We start from the raw sequence: 23,846 nt of genomic DNA on the forward strand, positions 1-23,846 counted from the left end.
TGTGGAGGGAGGAGTTGATTAGACTAAATGTCTGGCCAAAATGCACATAGGGTACATTGGTGGAAGCCGACGAGCTAGAAATGTGGAAGTGGCCCCATTTAATACTCTGCTATGGTTAGTCACCTTATATTTTGGGCATCAAAATAATTGTAATTGTATGGTATTTTGTAAAAATAATTAAAAGTTGTAGTGCACTATGAGAAAAATGGTATAATGGTATAATGTATGGGGGAAAAAAAGGATTCAAGGGAGTAAAAAAAAAAAAAAGTATATATTTTAAAAGGCTGAAAAGATTCACGATATATAAAAAGGTTGAAAATTATTCAAAAGTTGTGCTCTTGTTTGTCGTAAAGGTCATAGTATCATAGCACTTTAATTGGTACTAAAAAAAAAAATAGTATTTGTTGTTGAATAATGAAAGTAAAATAAGTGAAAGATCCACAGAGCCACAATATAGTTTGTCAAAAAAATGGTAGAAAATATTTAATATATAATTATGAAAATATAAAATGAAAAATATACTCACCAAGTAAAAAAATGTAAATGAAATGTAAAAGATGTTTTTGAAAAATGTATAATTTGAAAAACTGAATAGTTTGTGAGTCACAATATTGTATGTGATTATAGAAAAGGTATGTAAATTATCCTAAAAATGTTATGCCACATGGTAGCACAATGAAATGCATTTCAAACACAAAAGTCAACACAAACAACGAAAAGAAGAGTATTCCGCTCGTGTACGTTTGAAACTTCTGCGAAAGCATTTTGCCACTTTGCAGTGACTCCAAGAAGACACATTTTAATAAAAGAAAAAGCGATGTGGGGAAACGCTGCACCAATAAAACCTGGAAAACGTGTTGAGCAGAAACGACCCCGAACGTTACATTTGGATTCGTCGTGTCGGCAGTGATGCGCGAGAAGAGGAACTAAATGATGTTATTATCCGTGGTCATTACAGCGGGGCGACGCCTTTACAGCCGGCTTATTTAGTCCACATTTTTCACCTCTCCCATATTTGAGTCGGTGGTCTTTTGGATATTTTTCACATAAGTGTGAAGAATCCTTGACCTAAATGAATGAACTAAAACTAGCTTTTACCTGGTAACCATATGAGAACTGCGTAACTTGTATTATAAGTCACTGAAAAAAAGAAAAATTGGAATAGGAGCGAAACTGAATCCAAGCTTTTCAAATGAAAAAGCAGTCGTTTGGTTTATAGACACGGAGAGACACCGCTGAGTGCCGGACATGTAAACCGGTTCGGGGATTAGAGAAATCCCCACTCAAATAAACACACTCCCAGCCTCCAATATATATCCTTTTTTATTGTTCAGACAGAAAATTATACAATTTGAGGATGTAAAACATTCCCTGTCCGGCAAATGAAGACACAGAACAGGAAAGAAACGTGTAAAAGAGGAAGCGGGCCGGTGGATGAATAGATGCACAGAGGGAGACGCTGGGCCGACATGCTGACGTCTCACGTCTTCAGGGGCCTGAGGGAAGGAGACACCCGCAGGTTAGATTCCCCGTCAAACACAATGCGACATTATTGAATTAAGACCATTGTTCATCCACCATTAATTCCTGCAGCTGACACGGATTCCAAAACGGACTTCAGCATAAGCAGAGAAACCTCAGATTGGCTTGGCAGCGTTGTACTGCTATAGTTCATCTCATTACATCACAACAGCTACACAGCCGCGCATCGTGTGTCGGGACGCGTGCGCGGCTGCAACGGAACGAGACAAACGCCACAAAGCGTTTTCCCGTGAAGACACCTGCAGCCTCACGGTGTCCAAACAGCCAGTGGAAGAGACCTGCTGCCAAGCACCGCGTTCTCTGCGGCCTCGGATGAAAACAGCGTGCGTGGCGAGGCCCTAGTTTGGTCATTCACACCTCGGCGGCGATGGCGATGGCGTGCGCGGCCGGCAGCGAGCGCCTCCGTGGGAGGGCGGGCGGAGGGCGATCCAACGCAAACACCAGCAGCCGAGAGTCATTAAGCAGCTGGCTTCGGGGCGGCCGGCGCGGCGCGGCGGTTCGCCCTGCGAGCCGCTGTTTGGAGACGGCGGCCGTGTTTACATTCCTCAGCCCGCCGACGAGTGAAACTGGGCTCGGCTCCGGGACAACAGCACAGACCAGAGTTCTGTGTTATCGCACAACTCTGCCGTTTTTAGAGAAAGGGCCCCGGCGGCTGTGGGGCGGCGCGTTGCGTATGAAGAGAGTTCGCAAAAACAGCGGGACGTTGACGTAAAAGAGGGACAGCGGGACGCGTGAATTGGTGAATGAGCGACTCATACCTTTGCTGCGACAGCGTCCTCTACTCGTCGACGTACTCGAAGGGCTCGGGGGCCTCCGGTTCCTGCTCTTCCTCCTCGATTTTGGGGCCGTGAGCGGAGACGGGCTCCACCAGGTCCTCCTCCTCCTCGCTGGTGTCTTTCATGATGATGATGCCGCCCGTATGGAGCTGGAGACGGACGAGGAATAGAATAAAATGACAGTCGGCCCACATCAAAGCGAGCGGCTTGAGTGACGTTCCTGGTCTGTTGCCGTTTAAACTATCAGGCTTTAAAGTGTGTTTGTTTCTATCTCACTCTTCGCTGTTGATGAGCCACTTGATGCTGACGTAGTCGGGGGAAGAAGCTGAGCTCAGCGTTTCACAGTTTGGTTTCACTACAATGAGCGAGCAGAAAGAGGCGGGTGCAGCGCGCCAAGAGACATTTGTCTCAGGCGGGACGGTTTCCTCCTTCAGGACTGAGCTGCAGCCAACAAAGACTTTTTTTTAATTTCTAAAGTTCCCTTCGGGGGACAAAATGAGTTAATTAAGCAACCCTGTTATTTCTGCAGATTTGAGTGCAGTGTGTGTGTGTTTAAGCTCAGGGTAATAAAATGTTTTATACGGTACTTTAACACTTAGTGGTAGAGTGTATATAGAAGCAAATAAGTTTTTCTTTTCCACTAAATCTTGTATGTACAAATATCCCTTCCTAATACATTTTAGTGGTGGATGCTTTATTACCAAAATAAATGCGTGATTTGTCAAAATAACACCAAATAGTGAACCTAGTCCAGCAGCAGGTGTTAATCCGGCCTGGTTCAGTACAGAATTGTATTTAAAAACCCAAAACGCTGCACTCAGTCTTCTGGAGCAACGAAATATGTCAAGTTACTAGAACGTTTATTATTACCATCTACAACAACGGTGTAACATCCTGCTACAAACCTAAATAAAGTGAGCAAGTGTTGACACACAAGACGTTCTCAGGAATCCGTGACTTCAGGACTAAAAAAGGTTTGAATGCTCCTTTGAGGACTCGTTCAGTCCCAAAAGGCTGGAACGTCCACGTTAACGCCTGTTGATCCACAAAACAGGCTTTCAATAAAGCTGCAGACAGTGAGCAGGTTTCAGGACGAGTCTGTAAAACCTCTTCACTTCCTAAAGCCGCCGTTGAGTGGAAAAAACAAACCCTTAAAAGGGGAAAGCAGCATCACAAAACTTCAGACAAGCAAAGAGCGCTTTCTGGCACCCGGTGCACTAATCCAGGACTTCCTCTTAGCGGGAGTCGGGCGACTCGTCACTGGGTGGCCGCGCGCCTTCCTGCCGTTTACTGCCGACATTTACAGCAGGACTCTGTTTACAGGCCGAGCCTCTGGACAAACCAACAAGCAGCATTCTCATGAAAAAAAAAAAGGATGAAATCCTGACACTTATTTTAACGGCGGTTTAGTTTTTAAGGCATTCTCAGACGCATTGGTTCAACAAGACCTTATGTGGGCAGCGTCATCACCTCAGTAACCTTTGTCAAGCTTTTACTGCATGACATTCTGTGGGGATTTCTTACTCGATAACCAAGTAAATGTTACATGGTTCTTCTTTTAAGAAGCTTTTCTGTTTGATACAGTAACCAAATATTTACTGTTGGCGTTTAGGACAAGAGAAATAAAGGCTGCAGTGTAATAAAATGGAGCCAGATCGTGAGAACGGTAACAGACTTTACACCCAACACGTCTGCTGGGCTTTGATTACACTATTAGACTGATGGAATTGTCACTGTGGTGCTTTGTTCCGGCCGCTGTGAGAGCTGTGAATGGATTTAAACCAGTGAGACCAATGGAAAAAGTGGCTTTTGGTCCTTGCAGCCCGAGGACGGACGGACAGAGACGGAGGCGTGCGTTACCGGTTTGAAGGGCTGGTAGCGGCACGTCTCGGGCATGTTGAGGACTTTGAGCTGAGCTGGCATCACTCTGGCCGGGTTCTCCAGGAGCTGGAAGTTTGGCTCCGCCTCTTTCTTCTTCTCTTTCTCCTTTTCCTCCTCCTTCTTCTCCTTCTCTTTTTCCTCCTTCTCCTTTTCCTTCTCCTTCTCCTTCTCCTTCTCCTTCTCGCCCTCCTGGACTTCCTGTGAGGGCGGAGCAGCATTTTCTGCATCAGGACTACGGTGATGTTCTAGTAAACTGACTTGAGTCTGCAACGTGAGCTTTTTTCTGCACCTTTTTACACATTTATTTTTTCCTTTTTCTTGGTGTGTATATTATACTTCATCTTTAAAAAGGTAGAAAAAGAACCCAAAACATAAAAGCATTTCAGAGATTTACAATTTAACTATTTTTTATCAATAAAACAAGGTTAAAAAAATGTCTATAGGTTTTTGTTAGCCTTCAAATCATTAGTTGCATCTTACCAATAGTTCAAAAACCAAAAGGTTTGTTTGATTCCAGGTCAAGAAAAACATCAAATCCTCACATTGCAGCTGCTGGCAGCGGCAACATTTCAATGAATCCATCACTTTAGGCCTCCGGTTGATAATATTGTACATAACACACACAATTTATGAACCCTCTGCAGTTTTATTTCCATCTCGATGAAAAGACATTTTAGTGTTGATCCATTGAGTCATGATAACACAGCGATGCTTTTAAAGGAAACTAGATGGGCTAAAATAAACAAAACGGTGGAAACCAAAGTCCAATCCACAAAACTGTCGAGAACAAGACGAGGAGAGAACTGTGAACCGTCTGACCCCGGTTGCAGCGGGAAACCTCCCCTACGACACCGGAGAGGTTTGCCGGCTGCACACTTCCAAGCTAGTCTCTCAGCACACGCGAGAAATAGCGTGTCAGTGCGGCCGCAGAAAATCCCATCGAAGGTCAGACGTCTCCGGACTGACGCAGCCGCTCTGCGGCCCCACCGGGGGGTAAAGTACCACATAAAAAGTGGTGTCAGAGAGATCAAGAGGCCGTACAGCCGGGTTTTGTGTGGCTGTGCCTCAGACTCTACACCTGGATATAGAGTGTGTCGGCAAACCAGCAGGTGCTCAATGAAGTGTGGAATTTCCCTTTTCGCAGTGTGGAACAGATGCATGTGGTATGTAATGCTTAAACTAAAAACATCACCAGCAGGCCACATGCTGCGGCGGCGGCTCTGCCATGTGATCTGCTCGCTGTAATGCGAATGCTTGACGGCCCCTTGACCCGCCTCGAGTCCAACGGCGTAATAAATCATTGGAAACATTACGTCGCACACATTGCAGGGTTTTAAGTTGTCAAGTCGCTTTAATTTAGTCAGACCACCTTTACAATGGGTTGATGAAGGGCGAGTATTTCTGAAACTACTCCTTTGTTCTGAACAAATGAACTGAATTGCAGTGTTGTGGCGAGTCCGGACTTTATGTTATTTGCTCTAATTGAAGGATTGAAAACAAACAAGGAAATAAAAAAAATAAAAAAACAGGCAGTTTTCAACTCACCACCTCCATCTTCTCCTCTTCCTTCTCCTTCTTTTCCTTCTCCTTCTTCTTAGCCTTGGCTGTGATGGACAGAACAGCGGTGGATACCTGCCATGCACACAGAGAGCAACAGTTACGTTTCCACTATGCAAGACAATACCAGGGACACTCCGACCTTCCACTAACATGGCTCACAATGCACTAAACTGGTCGACCACACACCAAACGCTGCCCCCAAAGAGCATCCACGATGGTGAAATGAAGCAAGTGAGAGAAGTGAGTGATGCTGAAATAATAAATACTGATGGAGGTTTCAAAACGATTCGCAAATGAATTCCGAGCGAGGTCAGCGTTCCACAAGTATTCATTTGAGTGCTCACCTTCTCCTTCTCCTTCTCCTTGGGCACCTCCAGAGCTGGTGGGTAGGCGAAGGTGGAGGGCTTACAGTTGGATCGATACTGCACCTTGGGCATCTGAACAGGAAAATGAAAAAATAAATGCTCATCACAATGAAACAAATCAAGCATTTCAAAGCCAAAGACCAAAGCAACATTTGACCTTGTAAAATACCTTTTCACATTATCCTCCCTTCTATTAGTGTTTGGTATCGACTGAACGAGTGTCTACTCTCCCTGAGTGCCGTCACTTAGCGTGGCTTAGATGGGCTAGTAAGGTTTTTAGCTTAGATTCACATTTACATCCATATAGACAAAAGGGAAACAAATCACTTGTAACATCACATATTAGATGGAACCAGGACAGCATCAGGTGTCGAGTTGGAGCTTTCCAGTTCAAGTGTTGTGAAACTAAATGACTAATCAAACCGAGCTCACAACATGTGACTTTTTATCATCCGTCACCGAATAATTCAGCGGTTTCACTGCAGTACGGAGTCAGTGAGGAGCAGCGAGGCCCCAGAGTGGCTTTTTCGTGTATTCTCGGTGGCGCTAAAAGAGAACAACTTGTAAATCGAGAGGATGTTCTTCGTCCAATGGTGAGAGGCCGAGTCTGTGAAGACTCGTGCTGTGGAGTTAAACAGGTGCTGACGAGCTTTGGCAGCATGCAGCACAAAGTCAAACACCCCCCCCCCCCCCCCCCCCCAACCCCCACCCCCCCGCCCTGTGTTATTTGGGTCTCTGCACCAGGGCCTCGTAAAGCCGGAGCAGCACAGTACAACACAGTGAGGAAGAGACTCTGGCGTCTGACATGTGATGGCCTGAATCGACGGCCCCCGCTTCAGCGCCCCACTCGTCACTGGGATCCCACTGGGTATCCCAGTGAGAGAGCGGGGTCCCCTGCGGGAGGGTTAGGGTTATGGATCGGCTAAGGGAGGGGGGGGGGGGGTATTTTCAGACCAAAGACAAGTGCCAGACACAAATTCTACAGCCACACTCCCTCCAGCGCCCCCCCCCCCCCCCATGTCATTTCTTTAACGTTAACACAACTGGGTTTGTAGGATTTCGATGCCAGTTGCTTCCCAGGAAATTCCCTCCTAACCCTCCTCAGGTTTTCGCCTCCCCACAATTATTTTTTTTTTTGAGAAGAAGGGTGTGTTTCGTTATCCACTGTCCAAGAGTCCAAGGAGAGGATTTCACATGGTGAACAATTTAAAGCCCTCCGAGGAAAATTTGGGATTTATGATATCCGTCTATTCAAATAAAACCAAATGGCAAAGGACGCCAAAAATGAACGTTGAAAGTTCTTTTCTTTACAGGAGTTATTTTTTATTTATTTTTTTTAGACATCGGTCGGGGAAACACGGCCACCATAAAGTTTGTAACACATACACACTTTCATCTAACACACCAAATCCCAGCAGTACCTTGAGGTCCTTGTTAAGGCCGATTATAGCCGTGGGTGTGAAGGCCAATGACAGGAAGTGGGAGAGGGGGAACCAAAACCAGAACTGGGTGAAGACCAGCAGGCCGACCAGTGACGGCATGTGAGTGTGACCGGTCCTGGACTGCAGAGAGATGGTCACATTGCGTCCACCTGTACGACACGAGGAGGATAAGGAGGTTTCAGGTCAATCACCAGTTAAAAAACATGTTATACAAAAAAAGTGTCCTAACTAGAGGACAATTTGAAAAGGTTACTTTGTGATACAATTGCTATTTCCCCTAGACGCGCCCCCCCCCCCAAACAGAAGTTATACAGCTTAAGCTAATTGTTATACACCTGACAAACTGCCCCATTATTTACAGGCTGCTGCCATAAAGAAGGATGTCATTTTTTAGTGATCGGTCATTGTGAAACAAACTCACGTCAACCGCGGACAACAATGGCCAGATGAAGGAGTGGGGGGGGGGGGGGGGGGGGGGGGGGTTAATGGGGTCACAGACCAGGATGGACACCACCCCGAGGAGCTCATTCATTATCAGGCGTGAGCTACACAGGAGATCAACAATGGATCTAGGAAGTTTGTCAGCAGTCCAACACATAACAGATGCTCCTATCAGTATTACAGAGGTACTTATATTTTCCTATAGGGACTAAACATTAAGAAGGTGGTTGAGAACTCAACTGCGGCCGATAAACAGGCTTCAAAGTGATGGCTCGGGAAAATTGCCAGTCGCCAAGTCATGCTCACCGGCTAGGACACACATCGACTGATACCGTTATGGGAAGGAGCGCACAGACTATACACTATTTTTTGGAGCTTTCGCTCGATCTGGTCTTTTTGTTTAAGTGTGAATTGTGCTATAAAAAAAAAAAAAAGGATGGGGTTGGAAACCCGGAAGGTTTTGAAAGGATTTCAATGTAATGGTCGATTATTTGGCCAATTTCCATGATGTATCCGCGACGCAAGATTGCAGAATTAAGCTTCTCCAGACTACTGAAACAGACTATCAAGCAAGATGAAGAAAACATTAAATTTGACTGTAGGGTTCTTTCCATCATGCTGCAAGACTCTCCCATAATAAAATCTGAGCCTAGAGGTGACAAAAAAAAAAAAAAAAGAATATAGACGTACATTGGCGTTGAGGAAATGAGCAATTACTCTGCAACTTGTACACCGTTTATGTTCAATACCAGACTCATTTCAAAGATTGTTGCCCGCAAGAGTCACATCATCTAATCACATAATTTGACCCATTGAACACTTGGGTAAGATGGGGACAAAAACAACCCTTTGCAGATAAAAAAAACCCTGAAAGGTGTGGGTGAATGTGTGTGCGTGACAAAACAGAAACTGAGGTCAGTATGAGTTTGTCTGCAAAGCCAAAAGGATGGTGATGAATAATGGTTGGGGTGTTCCTTTGGAGCAGCATCAAAGAGTAAAAGACCTCCCTTGGCCTTTCCGGGACAAACAGCAAGGACGGACGGCAGAAAGGAAGACAGAAGGGAGGGGGAGGAAGAGCCGGTAGGAGGCAACCGGGAGGATTCTGTCGTTTCTTCGGGGAAGAAAAGAAATACTTTCCTTTAAAAGCAGGGGGAGGTTACGAGGGAGTAGCCCTATGGACTAAAATAATAAGACCTTCCCAGACAATACCAGTTAAATCATCTGCAGCCTTTTTGGCTTTGAGCCCCGGGGGGCCTTATCTTGACATCCTTGACTGGTGTTGAAACCATTCCAGTCCCAAGGACTGCACAGTGGCCAGAATGAGTCACGAGGTCCGTCTGCTGCGCCACCACTTGGTGCTTAAGAGTCTCTTAAAAACTGAAGAGGTTGCGAGCACTTGACTAGCAGATCTGCCCCCCCCCCTGCTGTTTTTGCCAGATCCAAAGTCCAAAGAGTTTGTGAGGGAGACACGGGGAACGGATTGATTTCTCGTGAGGTTTTATAGGACAGTGTCAATCAACCTGCTCGCTGTGTTGCCAGGAAAAAAAAATTGAAACAGAGTCCAGTAAAACTGAAGATAGCGTTTTCTTTCTCTGTGACTCATGCAACAAAATAACCGTAACAATAAGTGAGGGAAGGTCTAGAAGATGGGGGAAGAACATGTAGTGGTGAGAAAACGAGCAAAGGGGAGATTGACATTTCCTGAGTAATGAGCGCCAGTGATCATGTACCCGACCTCTAATCGCTTCCGCCCGTCAAATTAAATATAATTACATGTGCACCTCAAAATGGCCTAAACCCCTGGAAGGACCAGAAGACTTAAACATTCACCACACACACGAGCTTGAGCGTGTCTGACACTCAAAACACGAGTGGGGTTTCTTGCATGAATGTGTTTAAACTTCGAGCGTCACACGGAATTGCACTGAAAACACGGCTTAAGCGCTGAGGCGTCTGGCATGAAGGGCTGAGGGGGAGCGCAGGAAAAATGAATCCGGTGGTCAGGGCTTTGCCTGGACGGTCTCACGCAGGGTCATCTTGACGCGGCTGCCGCGTTTATTGCGATTAACGCGCCCGATTGGATATGAGAGCGAGGTCCCGTCAGTCATCAAGATGGCCGATCTGCTCGCAGCAAAAATAACCATCAAATCGCGAGGGAGGGCGGAGTTAATCAAGTGGCGGTAACGTAGCTGATGAAAAACATCCATGAGTCACAGCACGGGACAAAAAAGAAACACATAGCGCCCCCCCACACATATCCTTTCAAGTAACGGTGCAGGTCTCGACGTAGGCTTCACTTTGACTACGTTGCAACACCAGATAGTGTATTTAGACAGCAGAGTGTAAACAGAGCTGGTTTCTTTCTGGCTCGACACACAGGGTCTTATGTTACTGCAGAAAATGGATTTCTGCTCCTTCCCTGCATTGATGGGTTGTGTGTGGATGTGAATATGGGGGTGCCGTGCGTGAGTGTAGCTCTCCACGTGACATGTGCAGCACTCCAGGACCTCACACACACACACACACGCTGGAATACATACACACACAAACACACGGAGCATAAGATGCACAGTAACCACCATCGGGAGACCAACAGGCCACACGGACGAGTGCAGAGCTGAGCGTAGGTTCGCTCGCCAGGTGCTAATGCACATTAGCACGATCTTGTCCAGAGACGCAGTGGATGGGTGGACAAACAAGGAGGGTTACTTTGGGTTCGCCTGACATTCACAGCCAACCACAAACCCACATTACAGTCCACTTGTTCTACAGTGTAATTAAGAGTGTGGGTCTTTCGGGTTGAGGACTGCGTACTGGTTTGATCTCCAGCGCAGTGACAGACGTGGAGACATCCACGGCCTACTGGCCAGATCAAGCTGGAGATTTTAATTAGCAGACTAGATTTTCGACCACCTAGCAAGGGGTGGGCACTTCAGGCCAAACTACCACTTGGTAATCGCTGAGGACAATTTGATCATTTACAAAGATCGCTAACACATTTTAAAATTCTCCTGAATAAGTGTTTATCTTGAGCATATTGTTGGAAAGACGAACAGCTGCACAAAACGTCCAGTCCAGCCTGATAGACAGAACGTAATACGATGTCCAATCAGTGGGGAACGCCACATCCACTCACCAGACTACGTCGACAATGCAGAAATGATATATATATTTTTCATAATCGAAAGGCCATCCCTGCCACCGGTCCCCACGAACAGCTCAATGCGGATTTTGCACGAGGGTTTTGAGCCTCACCTGCATCAAGGATTCCCTGGGCGAGGATGGCTCCGAACTTGGCCATAACGTCGTCATGCTTGTCGTTGATCACCTTCGAATAGAGCTGCCTGAACTGGTTAACCTGAAACAATGTGTACATTGGTTACAACGATAGTATAATCGTATATTCAGAATGAAGCCACATCAGCATTGCCACGCCCGTGATGATGGTGTAATGTGGAACACCCAGAACTAACAGCATGTCTCGATAACTATGGTGAAGCCTTGAGTAAACATGGCGTAAACACCGACTGCGCTGAGTCTTTAGCAGCATATTTACCACCGTACAACTAGAGGCCCAAGACCTCCGTCTACAACTGTGAAGCACAGTTGGAAATTACAAAGAGTGGGACATTGAAATAAACACTCATTGACATAATACCGTCTGACATTCCGCTGTGGGAAAAAAAAAAACAACCTCTTGCCCAATCCTGCATACCGCCTTGAGAGGTAAGGACTGTTGCTCTGCAGATGAGTCTTTGAAAATCTGTCTGGAAAATCTTAACTGTATATGACAAAGTACGAGGTGCTCCAAGGGCGAGTGCAGTTCTACCAGGACTCTTCCCCAGTACCAACTCTTCCAGACTAGCTGCTGGAGCAATAACTAGACATCTCCAGACAAAAGATTTGATCCTGGATTATCAGGATTTCTGGCGAACAACAACAACAAAAAAAAATAGAAACAAGTATTGGCAAAACAATAAGAAGTGCGTCTTACCTTAGGACAGGTGACTTCGGACTGCTGTATCATGATGAGGGCAGAGGCAATGAGGGCGCCCTGTCTCACATAGTTCACCGGGTCATTAGTCATCGGCTCAAGCAGATTGATCGCCTCCTGTGGAGATAAAAGGCATCACAGAAAAGTTGCTAAAATGGTTTAAAAAGAAGAATTCTTTCAGTAATTCCTTATTTACAAGCTGCAAAACCTTTATGGGGCCTGTAAATAGTCACCTACTGCGATATGTAGGCCACTTCCAAATTGGGAAGCAATGAATGCTCTTCGACATAAATAAACAATGATTCAGTCAAATGAATTTCTCATCTATTTCGTGCTGAAAATTCGAGCTATGCAAGCAGATTTCTGATCCAGACAGACAGGGAATTTCCCATTGGCCCACATTTTGCTCACTGTTAGTTACTTAAAATAAAATTTATATTTCTTTAGGATTTCAATTTATCTGGATCTTTGAAGTGCTCTCGGGTCCACAGCAGAGCAGTTAACTGCTGTAACGCACACCACTGGCGTCGCACAGCAGAGAGAAACCAACCGGGATGATGACAGCGCGGGTAAAATAAACCATGCTTCATGCGTGCTCTGGTCTCAGCTGGCTGAGGCGGCCGCGCACCAGGACGATAAGCTGGAGCGCACAGCCAACAGGACTCCACCACATCCTGTTCCCGATAGGTTGTCAGGGGGTTTAATTGAGAGTATTTACTGCCAGGCCCAATTAGCGGAGCGGGACGACACATCATGTGGTTGATTAAGATCCTCTTAATCTCGTCTTCAGGCTCATGCCTGACAGAATATTAAAATTGATTCAATTCTGCTCTGCAAGAAAATTGCGGGAAGCTCGTGTAAATAAATGAAACAGTGCCTGCCGAACACACCGTCACGACACAATGTCCATTTTCTTTCCTGTGCAGCTCTTCTTCTATACGTGTCAAGAAATAAAACCTCCAAAGCAGATGACCCACAACATCACATCATTATTATCACCTAATGTGCTAGAAGTCTTAGTGGGGAAAAGGTGTAGCATGACTCGGACTGATCAGGTCCAAAACATTCACTTTAGCGCCGTGAAGCTCAGCATGCAATGAGCCATGACTCGGCTTCTGCTCTGCCACCTGAGACTGACTGAGCGCCCAGGAACTGGCAGCACCCCAACTTCTGTCCTCTTCGCTCTCCTTTCTCGGACTCCAATGAACCCACATGCAATTAGAGGCTACAGCCATGTGACCGTGAGCCAATTTGGACTATTTTGTAAGCAAATCTACAACAGACCTTTGCACAATTTGTGAGCTCCTCTGTTTTGACATTCAATAAAAATGAAAGCAGTTTTGCAATCCTTGAACAATAACAGCTTGTATTTTGAGCAACAGCATTACACACAATCAATTTGAATAAAAGCGACATTTGTTCATGGCATCGCTACATCTGGCGAGAGAAACGCGGCCTTTTCACAGCCATTTCTAAAGTAGCACCGGAAAGTGAGCCGCTTCTCGCCCATCTAAGATTCCCCACTAGTGGAGGAGAAAATGACCGGGGAGGCACTCACCTTGTTGCCCGACCCAGCGCAGCAGATACCCAGGGCCATGGCGGCCCCGCAACGCACATGCGGGTTGTAGCTTTCTGACAAAAGAGACACCACACTGGGACACTGCTCAGGGGTCCTAAAGGGAGACGGAGAGAAATTAAGAGTGAGTCTAGAAGAGGCCATTAAAAAAGGACAGAGTTGAGATAAAGAGCAACGAGAAGCATTTCATCTTTTCTAAAAATGGAAAATTTACACCGGGTTGGAGGAAATGTCTCCTTTGTAATATATTATGGGCTACGTACTCCTTTTGTAATATATTATAGTTTATAAGTTGAAACATATTTGGCATTAAAATAATCTGAATCGGCAAAGTAGGCAAACTTGTAGCGGCAAAATAAATGCAGTGAACTTTCAAAGATTCAGTGGACTCGAAGCATAAAGTTTGATAAAAAAAACAAAAAAGTGCTTTTCAAAGTACTCAGACGCTTTACATGGTTAAAATAAACATATTACAAAGACATATAAAAACACAACATCATCCTCTAATGCTTTCCTGATCTTAACTAAAATACATTAGTGTTATGAGTGTTGTTCAATTGGTCCATCAGATATATTTTATGTAAAATAAAATAAAAAAAATTGCAAAAGGATGAGGTAACCCATTTTATAAACAAGACTGTTGTGAACGGAGGTGTTAATGACAGAGTCATAGCAGCAGCGCTGCTTTGGCCCGACGATTAACTGCTAGAATTACTCGTCGGCTGAAATCTGTCTTGTTGTAATTGCGAGCGATTATCAATAATAGGAAATACTAGCAATCCTGTTAAGGACACACATTCGCTGTGGTTTTCATTCCATAATTCACAAAAAAGTCACATTGTATAAAGTGAGCCAACAATACGTCATTGCATGTGGAGAGGTTGCCGTAGATTGTTAGACTAATACATCAAATTATTAACAGAAATCAATAATAACGAATGTCAGTTCGTAGGCAAAATTAAACTTTAATTAGACTTTTAGGCTTTAACTAGCTCATATTTTATATCGGAAACTTCAAACACAAGCTAGAAAACAGTATAAACTAAATACATTATTACAGCTCCATTTTATTGAGTCCTTCAGAGTGAAAGAAGAGAAGGTGACCCAGATGGAGTCCCTCTGTCTGCATTCAACACACCCTTAATAGCGCTGGCTAAATGTACAATAAGAAGGGGACACGGAACACACTGGTATTTGGGTTAAGCCTCCGTTCTAACTAATAAATGGCCTCATTCGAGTCCTGAAAAAAGGAGGTTTGCATTTAGTCCTGAACCTCGACATACCGGACAGGCATGTCCTCCGAGGATAATCTCCACTAGTCCCTCTGGAATTAAAAGCTCTGCGGGATGATCAAGATCACAAAATGCCAACCAATGGGAGATATAGATCACCTTTCAATTTCCGCTTCGGGGCTGTTTGGACTGGACCGAAATGTAAAACCTCTAGGACAAAAAAACATGAAGCAGGACCCTGCGAGCTAGTTCAGGATACGTTTTGAAGTCAATACTGGACTAAAGCAGTTTGAAACACAATTTGCAAAACGCTGCAGTACGCTGCCTTTTTAAAAGTTATCTCACCCCTTTCAAAGTAAAACGTAAGCTAATTATCTAGGAAGAATAGATGGAAGGAAAGTAGAAATCAATATCCAGCATTGGTTTAGTCTGAAAGGACAGTGAAGCAATAACATCTGTATTTCAAGATGATAAATATCCTTATAATGCAAAATGGATTTAAAAGACCTCGCAATGAGGTTTTTAAAGAGAGAAGAGACAATATAATCCAAACAGATTACAGGTAACGGTCTCAAAGGCTTGCAGGCACATTTGAATCTCACTAAATCTATTACCGTTTCTTTGAAACCAATAACCTTTTCAGGTTCAACCTGACTCGTAGACAAAGAACCGTCCAGCAGTGCACAAAGTCGCTCCTGTGATTTATTGGCCATACGAGCCAATTTAGAAATATTTACTTAAAACTGTTACAAAAAGGCTCAAGGCTTTTACTTGACTGGTTTATGGGCCGTATGCTTATATGTGCATGCCTGACATTTATAATGGTGAGTGACAGAGGCTGATACAGCTGCAGCTTAATAACTTCCTCTGCCCTGGGAAGCAACAAACGCATTGAAAGGTAGGCAGAATTTTTTTTTTAACAATACAGCTGCGGTAAACATATTACAGGTTGATTCTGCCGCATGAAATGTGATTGTCGTGGTTACTAATGCACTTGAATTGTTAAAGAACAGATCTCATGAGCTGGCTTCCTGTGTTACAACCAGGTCACCCAAATGCATTAATGAACGCACCTGGACAATGTTGTATTAACAAAGCAAAGAGGCTGCGTGGCTTTTAAAATAAACATAACTGAAATTTTCTGGCAAAAGGGAAACGAGAGAAGAACAGAACTCTTTTTTTAAATAACGAAAATGTTCAAATTAAAATGGAAATGTCACAACAACAATCACCGGCGATTGTTACAGCAGTTTGAAAGATGAAGAGACTGAAAGAGCGAGAGACCGTGGGAGGTGGGGGGGCACCGGGGTGACCGAAAGGTGCCCGTACAGGGACTACCGTGCGACGTGATATTTGCACCGTAAGCGAATTATGTTTCGACTGAACACCGCCCCCTTCCTGAGAGACGTAATGGGACACAGATCTATGTGGGGGAGTCACTGGCAGAATCGCACACATTTTCTAGAGAAGAATCATCATCTGGTTAGTGTAAACTAGAAGGATATTCTATTCCATCATCTTTTAACATCTCGCAAGAACACACTGAAAGAAAGCTGCTTTTGAAACATCAGGAGGAAAAACAAATGTGCCCTCAATTACAAAAAGAAAATAGTATGCGGTTTACATTACTCCCCACGCTAAATGAGTTCATGCTGGGTGAAATAAATAAATAAAAAATTTCAAGTACAATTTTCAAGCACCTTAGAACACATAGGACTCCTTCCACTACAAACTCCATGCACAACCTTAACCCCCCCCACTGCTTGCTTCAAATGGCGGAGAGAAAGTGACAAATATGGGACGGCCGCGTTGAGCGAAATTACCTCCCAGAACCGCTGGCACACTGCCAGCATGAAGACATTCATCTGCTTTATACAGAGTCCGACTCACAGGCAAGACTGGGGGGAGAGGGGGGGGGGAGGAGTGAGAGAGAGCGAGCGAACAAGAGGGGAGGGAGTGCGGGTCGATCGTAGGCTGTGAACAAGACGCAGCGAGTAGGAATGGGAGAGAGACGGAGGCGCCTCGACATCTGAAAGTTTTAAACCAATGATCGCGGTAGGTGATGCGGAGCAAGACTGGGGGTTCCTCCAACGTGTGCAAAGAAAACAAATTCCACATCATGGACCGCTTCAGGCAGAGACAGATTTAGCTTTCACCGCTGAGGGAGGGCATTCTCTGTCACGATCTATATTCGGGGAGGACGGGAATGTAATAATGGGATCGGGGAACTGAAAAAAACCCTACAAAGGATTAACATGCATCGCATGCCCTCATGCTGCACTGTGCTCCCAGAACTAAATATTGCTTTAGTGTTCGTGAAAGTGAGGACGTAGCGGCACGGAAGAATACTCAGGGAGTTACTCAACATCGAAGAGGGACTTGAATGGACATCAGATGTCTTCAGTAGAAGGTAAGAAACCTTGCAAATTCATCATGTCACGCGGCAGTTTTGTTATATTATTTGTAGATTTTGTATATTATTGTGTATTATTATTAATACTTGTGAACGCTTCCACTACCATTTGTGTGTAAATCCTTGTAGACGTAATTAGCTTTCAGTTAAAGAGTCAGAGTTTTTTAAAATATTTTTGATTAACGTTTTCATACATTATCCTCAAAAGTTACATTATAGTACAAATTCCATATAAAAAATGATTGTTTTTAACTTACTGTATTTATAAATAGAATCTTTTTATAAGCTCCTTTACAAATTATCATTTAAAAACCTAGATTACAAAAAGCATTTCAGAATTATTTTTCATCAAAAGGTATTTTCAGCGTGGTGACCGTTACAGTTTCCGCATTATGCTAAAGCGCCTCCTGATTTGTCACCAACACCTCGCCTTGTTACACCATCGCCCAGAACACTAACAACCAAACCGTTGGTTCTTTTAAGTGGCTCAGTGGATAACAGCACCAGCAGCCCAGGAAAGTGAGGAGCCCTGCTAACATCTCACAGCAGAAGTCATAATCCAGTGGGGATTACTGCCGGCTCTGGAGTTTATACTGTGGACCGGTCCTTTTTTTTTTTTTTTGTGTCCCTCCGAGCAGTGGATCCATACTCCTTTTGAGCTCCTTCTTTTGGTCTGCACAGTGAAACAAAGGGATGAAGCACCCTGTGCATTGACCCCGAGCCGCCCCGCCCCACGCCGTGTCCCTGCCCGTGGGACACGGCGACCATGCTGACCGAGTGTCCAACGGCAGAAGGATCAGAGCCCCGACCCGCGCTACGGCCTGCCGCGCCCTCCGCAGCACCATGTCTCAGGCCGCCGCTGCTACTCTGCAGGCTAACGGCTCACAGTCCGGGGAAGAGCCCGAGGGGAAGCTACAATGGGCCGCCCTGCTCATCGTCATGGTCATTGTCCCCACTATTGGGGGAAACATCCTGGTCATCTTGGCCGTGTCCCTTGAAAAAAAGCTGCAGAACGCCACCAACTACTTTCTAATGTCGCTTGCGGTGGCTGATCTGTTGGTGGGACTCCTCGTGATGCCCATCGCCCTCGTCACTGTTTTGTACGGTAAGTTTAACACGGGGGCTGATGCCTTTCATTTCATCTCTGTAACAGACCTGTGCAGATAAAGAGCAATACATACTGGACTCTACCTGGAGAAACATCAATTCATCAATTTGACATCATTCTAATAGACCTACAATACCCGTTATTACTATTACCATAAAAAACAGCAAGGATTTAAGTATGTGGGGGACGAGTCCTTAAATGATATTGAAAAACTGCATTTAACCAAAGGGCAACAGGCGAGCATACTTGCTGGCAACATGAGAGGATAAAAATAGTTTGTGAGCAACACTAGATACAATCTCTACCATCAATAAACAAATTATTCCAGATGTAGCATAACAAGAGATAATGGAAAATAAACATGCAACTTCCTCTGGCAACGCTTTGGTGGCAGTTGCACAGCTTGGGCCGCACTACTGGTCGCTGGGATCATTACCCAGAGAAATAAAAAGGCTTTTATTTTAATTCTTGTGATAGTGCCGTGTGCACACGGCTGCACTGGAACCAATTTAGACTTCTAATCACGACATATTACCTCAAATGCACAACACAGAACTGTGGTCAAGCGCTCCAATAATTCAACACAGGGGCAATGGACCCGGTCACAATTCTGTCTCTCTCACACACGCGGAGTACAGCGTGACAAAGGACCCTGACCCTGCGTTTTGCATGAGAACGGGTTGCATTGCTCTGTAAGGTCCTTCACACGCCTGTTCACAGGTGCTGCTTTCATCTCTTCCGATTGCAGAGGCTACATGAATAAAGACAATTCCAATCATCTACTTTTGCATCCACGTTGGTGATGCATCTGCCTCTACGCCGTCCACATTGGGATCAAAGGGTTTATCTTAAGCCCCAATGGAAAAAACGAATCCTTAGGTTGATAATCAGAGCAGCAAAGTTGAGAAAGCATTCATGCATGCCATATTAATTAAACCCTTTTTTTTTTCTACCGCTCCATTCTCGTGAATGTTCTGTGGGCCAGATGCTTTTTTTCTGCAATGTGTTTATACAGTAATGGGTTTTGGTTCATTAAACACAAGCCACAAATAAGAGCACACAGCGGGGAGAATGTTTTCAGCAGACACCCACCTCTGGATCCCCCAAAAAATCCAATGCAAATACAAGAAGGTTTTAAAAAACAACAACAAATGTAACAAAAAACATGCAATGAGATGAATACATATGTACTGAACACGGCCTTGTGTAATCAGAGACTGCTGGACATCTCCTGCCCCCCTGAAACAATCGAAGACTTAAGTAAAGTTAAACCAATAAGAAAATGTTGTTTCCTTACAATGCAACACTAAAAACAGAGCGCGGGCCCATTGCAGAGGGACAACCAAAGGACTCAACCCATCGACCTTTCCTAATCCAATTAATTAGAAACATCTTCCTCGTACGGTTACCTGGACCTTGTAATGTACACTTGTTGTTCTGGGACTAAACGATCTACTGATTGTACATCTCCGATACGTGTTTTGTGAAATCTTTGTCTGGGAATAAGCCTTCCAGATGAAATCTAAATCAAATCTGACTCAGAAATTCCAATTGTAACTAGAAAGTGGTGTAAGGAAAAGAAGGGGAGGGCGGCATAACCAAAGACAATTATGCAAAGGAATATTTCCGACAGTGTCAACGTGCGACAGGACAAATGCCAGAACAGCTACTTGCCAATTTTATGCCTGGAACTGAAAATAAACACTACTGTTGAGCACAGCCTCCGGCACATCTACATAAAGAGCTCAGAGCTCCATAAACAGTCGGTGAACCCTACTTTTTCCAGTAAAGTCATTCCTCTCAGAGATAAACAAACACCAATCTTTTGCATGAGTGCTACTTCTAATCCCTCGCGGTCTCCCATAACTAATGGGGTGTGCGGGACAAAAAAATACTTTTGGAATTAAACTGTACTACACAAGTACATCGCAGCGAGATACTGATTGTAGGGACACAACTACAGATAAGGGATGTACAATTGTTTTTTAAAAAGACAGCTGATCGGGAGTGATTAACGCTTTTTCCTTCTCGTCTTTCTTCAGATTCGGACTGGCCTCTCCCGGAGCCCCTCTGCCCCATTTGGCTGTTCCTAGACGTGCTTTTCTCAACCGCATCAATCATGCACTTATGCGCCATTTCGCTGGATCGCTACATCGCCATCAAGAAGCCCATCCAACACAGCCAGTACAAGTCGAGAACCAAAGCGATGGTGAAGATTGCACTCGTGTGGCTCATATCTATTTGTAAGCATAACAACTCGTTATACAGCAGCAGTGAATTTAGCCGTTAATTTCGGAACCCATTCACAACTCATTGAAAACTGGAGTTTGCATTGTGGCCCGTGCATCCCGAGCAAGCTGCGCGGTGGTCGTGGCTGATTGGGTGCAGCTTCGGTAAAAGGACAGCTTTCAAAATGTACGTTTTAGATCGGAGTAAATAGGTTCTGCTGTTGTTCATATTCAGAAGAATCATTATTCCCCAAACTGTCCCTTAATTGAACATATATCTAACAGAAATAAGGAGATAATTAATCAATATCACAAAAGGTAAATTGTGAATATTCATAAATACTAACTGTTGTTGTCGCCATTTTCCAGGTATTGCAATCCCAATTCCAATTAAGGGGCTTAAGAACAACCACCTCCCCAACAACATCACCTTCAACAGTAACCACACATGCATGCTGAAAACAGACACCTTCCACGAGTTCATCATGTTTGGCTCCATGGCGGCATTCTTCGTCCCTCTGACAATCATGATGGTCATCTACCTACTCACTGTCCGCGTGCTGCGCAAAAAGGTCTATTTGCTGAGGTCACGGGTGACTCAGCGCTTCAGCTCCCCGACAGTCTCCACGGTCTTTCAAAGGGAAGAGGCCAGATCGCCGCCTCAATGGGGGCAGCTTCACAACCAGGAGAGGAGACTTCCCCGGACGCAAGACAAAACCTACGTGGACGGAAACAGCTCTCCGACGGGAGACGAAACATCCTTCCGGAGAATGTCGACAATCGGCAAGAAGTCGATGCAGACTCTGAGCAACGAGCAGCGCGCCTCCAAGGTGCTGGGCATCGTCTTCCTCCTGTTTGTAGTCATGTGGTGCCCCTTCTTCATCACCAACATCACCTCCGTGCTGTGCACCAGCTGCGATGTCCATGTGATGGCCCGCCTCATGGAGATCTTTGTTTGGGTGGGCTACGTGTCGTCGGGCATCAACCCCTTAGTCTACACTCTGTTTAACAAGACTTTCAGGCAGGCGTTCACACGCTACATGACCTGTGATTACGAGAGCACCACCAGCTATGGCCCGGGGAGGCGCCACAGGGCGTCAAATGCCGATTGGACCCTTACGCGGATTTCATTCAGCTCTTCTGTGGCAGAAAACTCTAAACGGATCATGAAGCGTGGAATGAAGAACGGCATCGGAGCGGTTAGCTACCAGAGCCGGCAAACCCCCGCGCAGGCCCCCAGTGGCGTGTTGCTGGACACAGTGCTTCTGACCGAATGTGAAGATGGCAAGCCGGAAGAACATGATAGCTGCGTATAGCAAAGCCTGAAAAAATGAATCCAATTTTTAAAAAAGGGAGCACTTTAAAATGCATCCAATTGTAGAGTGTCCTTTTTATCTTTTTAATAGCAAACATTCAAAATGCATGATTCTCAATCTGCTTTTACTACCAATTTGATTGACAGATAATGTCGGTTCTTACTGCACACAACACCGCAACGACATCCAAGTCATGCTGATGATTATCATTGTAGAGTTGTTTAACAAAATGCAAAATACTGCAACATTTTCATTAAAATCATTTCAGAAACACAATAAACAGTAAAAATGGACTGAATATGTCTGAATATGTCCACAGGTCCAATGGTCCAATGAATTCTCCAAGACTACGTGTAGCGTACCAGAGGAGTTTGAGTTGTCAAAGGTTAAAAAAAACAACTTTGTGATGACCTGTAACAGGTCAACTAGGCGAACAAGGAGTATAAAAAGATCAAATTTAGACAAAGATGTGGCTACCAGACAAATGTTAGGAATGAGTTCGGTGTGAATACACACACGATGTTTCCATATGCTGTTCCCGTCTAGTTGGGCTATTTATGCTTTTAACCATCTCGGATACGTGCTTACATGCTACATGTTGACAATAAACTAATTGTTTGCTGGACTTTTGAGAAGCACTCATGTATGTGTACTGCAGGCTGCTGTTTCAATATGTTTCGATTTTTTATGTTCAAATAAAAAAATGTTACATACAGTATGTATGTACAAAATCCAGATACAGAAACAAAAAATGTTCTGTGTTGCCACACGGAAAAAAAAGGTTAGCAAATATGTAAATACCAGAACACCTGCAAGTAAGACAGTGAACGGAGCTTTAAAAAAAAAGAAAAAAAAAAATGGTTTTACAGTCCCTTTATGCTTAACAGCAACGTCTTGTAGCTCTTTCTCTAAGGCGGAATTCAGAGGACATCTAAATGCAGAATAGTTTCAATAGCAAAAAATAAATCCAATAAAATATATAAAACAATATTTGCTCAATGTGGCGAAATTTGAGATTTGGACAACGCTTAACAACTTTGAGGCTTAAAATGGAGACCCTGATATTTGTGTCTATGCAGCGTGTTCAACCCTGCTCTGGTCTGAGTGGTAAAACCCACTACAAACAGCCTGGGAAGAGCGTGTGTGAGTGAGTGACAGTACGTCCAACGGCAGTGTTTCCCCCCCCACCATTATAACAGGAGGGCGCCCCTCCCTCCCTGAAATCCCCCCACCCCCTCTTTAAGAGTCTGGAATGAAAAATACATAATTTTCTTCTCCCACGCACGGCAGTTCCGCACAGACACATGCGCACATACTCAACATAGACATATTGGTGCACGTGGTGCTCACACCAGCAGACTGACTACCCCCACCCAGGTGACCGAACTGTTCTCTGCGCTACTACCCCCCTCCCTACAGTTGTAAACGTAGGGGAAATATTGAACGGGAATACCTTCCATAAAATTATATATAATAAATAAATAAACACTGCAAGAGGATTGCAATGGTTCACAAAAGAAAAGCACAATGGTACTTTGAGAAAGGCCTCTGGTGCATGTGAGATTAGGAGCGTTTGAGCTACTTAATGTGGTCCTTACCTAAACAAGATGAAGCCAATGGACTCCACAGCAGCCCTTCTGACGTCATCATTCACGTCACTCACCTTAATTAAGAGAGGGAAAGAACTCCAATGATCAAAGATGATACGGGGAAATGAACAACTCCTGCAACTAGCCAGCCAACTTTAACGATGTGGCTCCCTTGTACTTAAAGATGTGAGGACAACGGTTTAAGCTTGTATAATGTGCCCCCTACAGGACAACAGGTCTTTCACACCCCTGAAGTCTCACAGTATATTCAGGCGCAAACAGTACACCACTGAAGTGTCATTTCAAATATGCATCACAACTTCACTCCCAACAGAAGATAGTTTGCTTTACTTAAACAATCATAATCTCGTATCAACATCTTC

The 23,846-nt window shown here is 44.6% G+C and overlaps 2 protein-coding genes across 3 annotated transcripts in view; one reads left to right on the plus strand and one right to left on the minus strand.

The window, feature by feature from the left end:
* Positions 1-1,307: 1,307 nt before the first annotated feature.
* Positions 1,308-23,846, minus strand: part of psmd1 (proteasome 26S subunit, non-ATPase 1) — a 28,928-nt gene continuing 6,389 nt past the window's right edge. The window contains exons 16-25 of the mRNA XM_078108301.1: positions 23,473-23,537; positions 13,560-13,674; positions 12,002-12,118; positions 11,263-11,365; positions 7,546-7,715; positions 6,104-6,196; positions 5,745-5,831; positions 4,179-4,397; positions 2,301-2,467; positions 1,308-1,496 (exon numbers count right to left, since the gene is read on the minus strand). Of these exons, the coding sequence (XP_077964427.1) occupies positions 2,321-2,467; positions 4,179-4,397; positions 5,745-5,831; positions 6,104-6,196; positions 7,546-7,715; positions 11,263-11,365; positions 12,002-12,118; positions 13,560-13,674; positions 23,473-23,537 (1,116 nt within the window). The 3' untranslated portion in view covers positions 1,308-1,496; positions 2,301-2,320. The remainder of the gene's footprint in view (positions 1,497-2,300; positions 2,468-4,178; positions 4,398-5,744; positions 5,832-6,103; positions 6,197-7,545; positions 7,716-11,262; positions 11,366-12,001; positions 12,119-13,559; positions 13,675-23,472; positions 23,538-23,846) is intronic.
* Positions 16,710-22,496, plus strand: htr2b (5-hydroxytryptamine (serotonin) receptor 2B, G protein-coupled). Of its 2 annotated transcripts, none has more exons than XM_040184297.2 (4): positions 16,710-17,219; positions 17,706-18,327; positions 20,373-20,573; positions 20,928-22,496. In XM_040184297.2, the coding sequence occupies exons 2-4, from the start codon at positions 18,066-18,068 to the stop codon at positions 21,872-21,874; spliced, it is 1,410 nt and encodes a 469-aa protein (XP_040040231.2). In that variant the 5' UTR covers positions 16,710-17,219; positions 17,706-18,065; the 3' UTR covers positions 21,875-22,496. The 2 variants fall into 2 exon arrangements, with proteins under 2 accessions (XP_040040231.2, XP_077964434.1); XM_078108308.1 differs by having other exon boundaries at positions 16,855-17,219; positions 17,904-18,327.

Source organism: Gasterosteus aculeatus, chromosome 8 (genome assembly GCF_964276395.1).
Source record: "Gasterosteus aculeatus chromosome 8, fGasAcu3.hap1.1, whole genome shotgun sequence".
Classification (NCBI taxonomy): Eukaryota; Metazoa; Chordata; class Actinopteri; order Perciformes; family Gasterosteidae; genus Gasterosteus; species Gasterosteus aculeatus.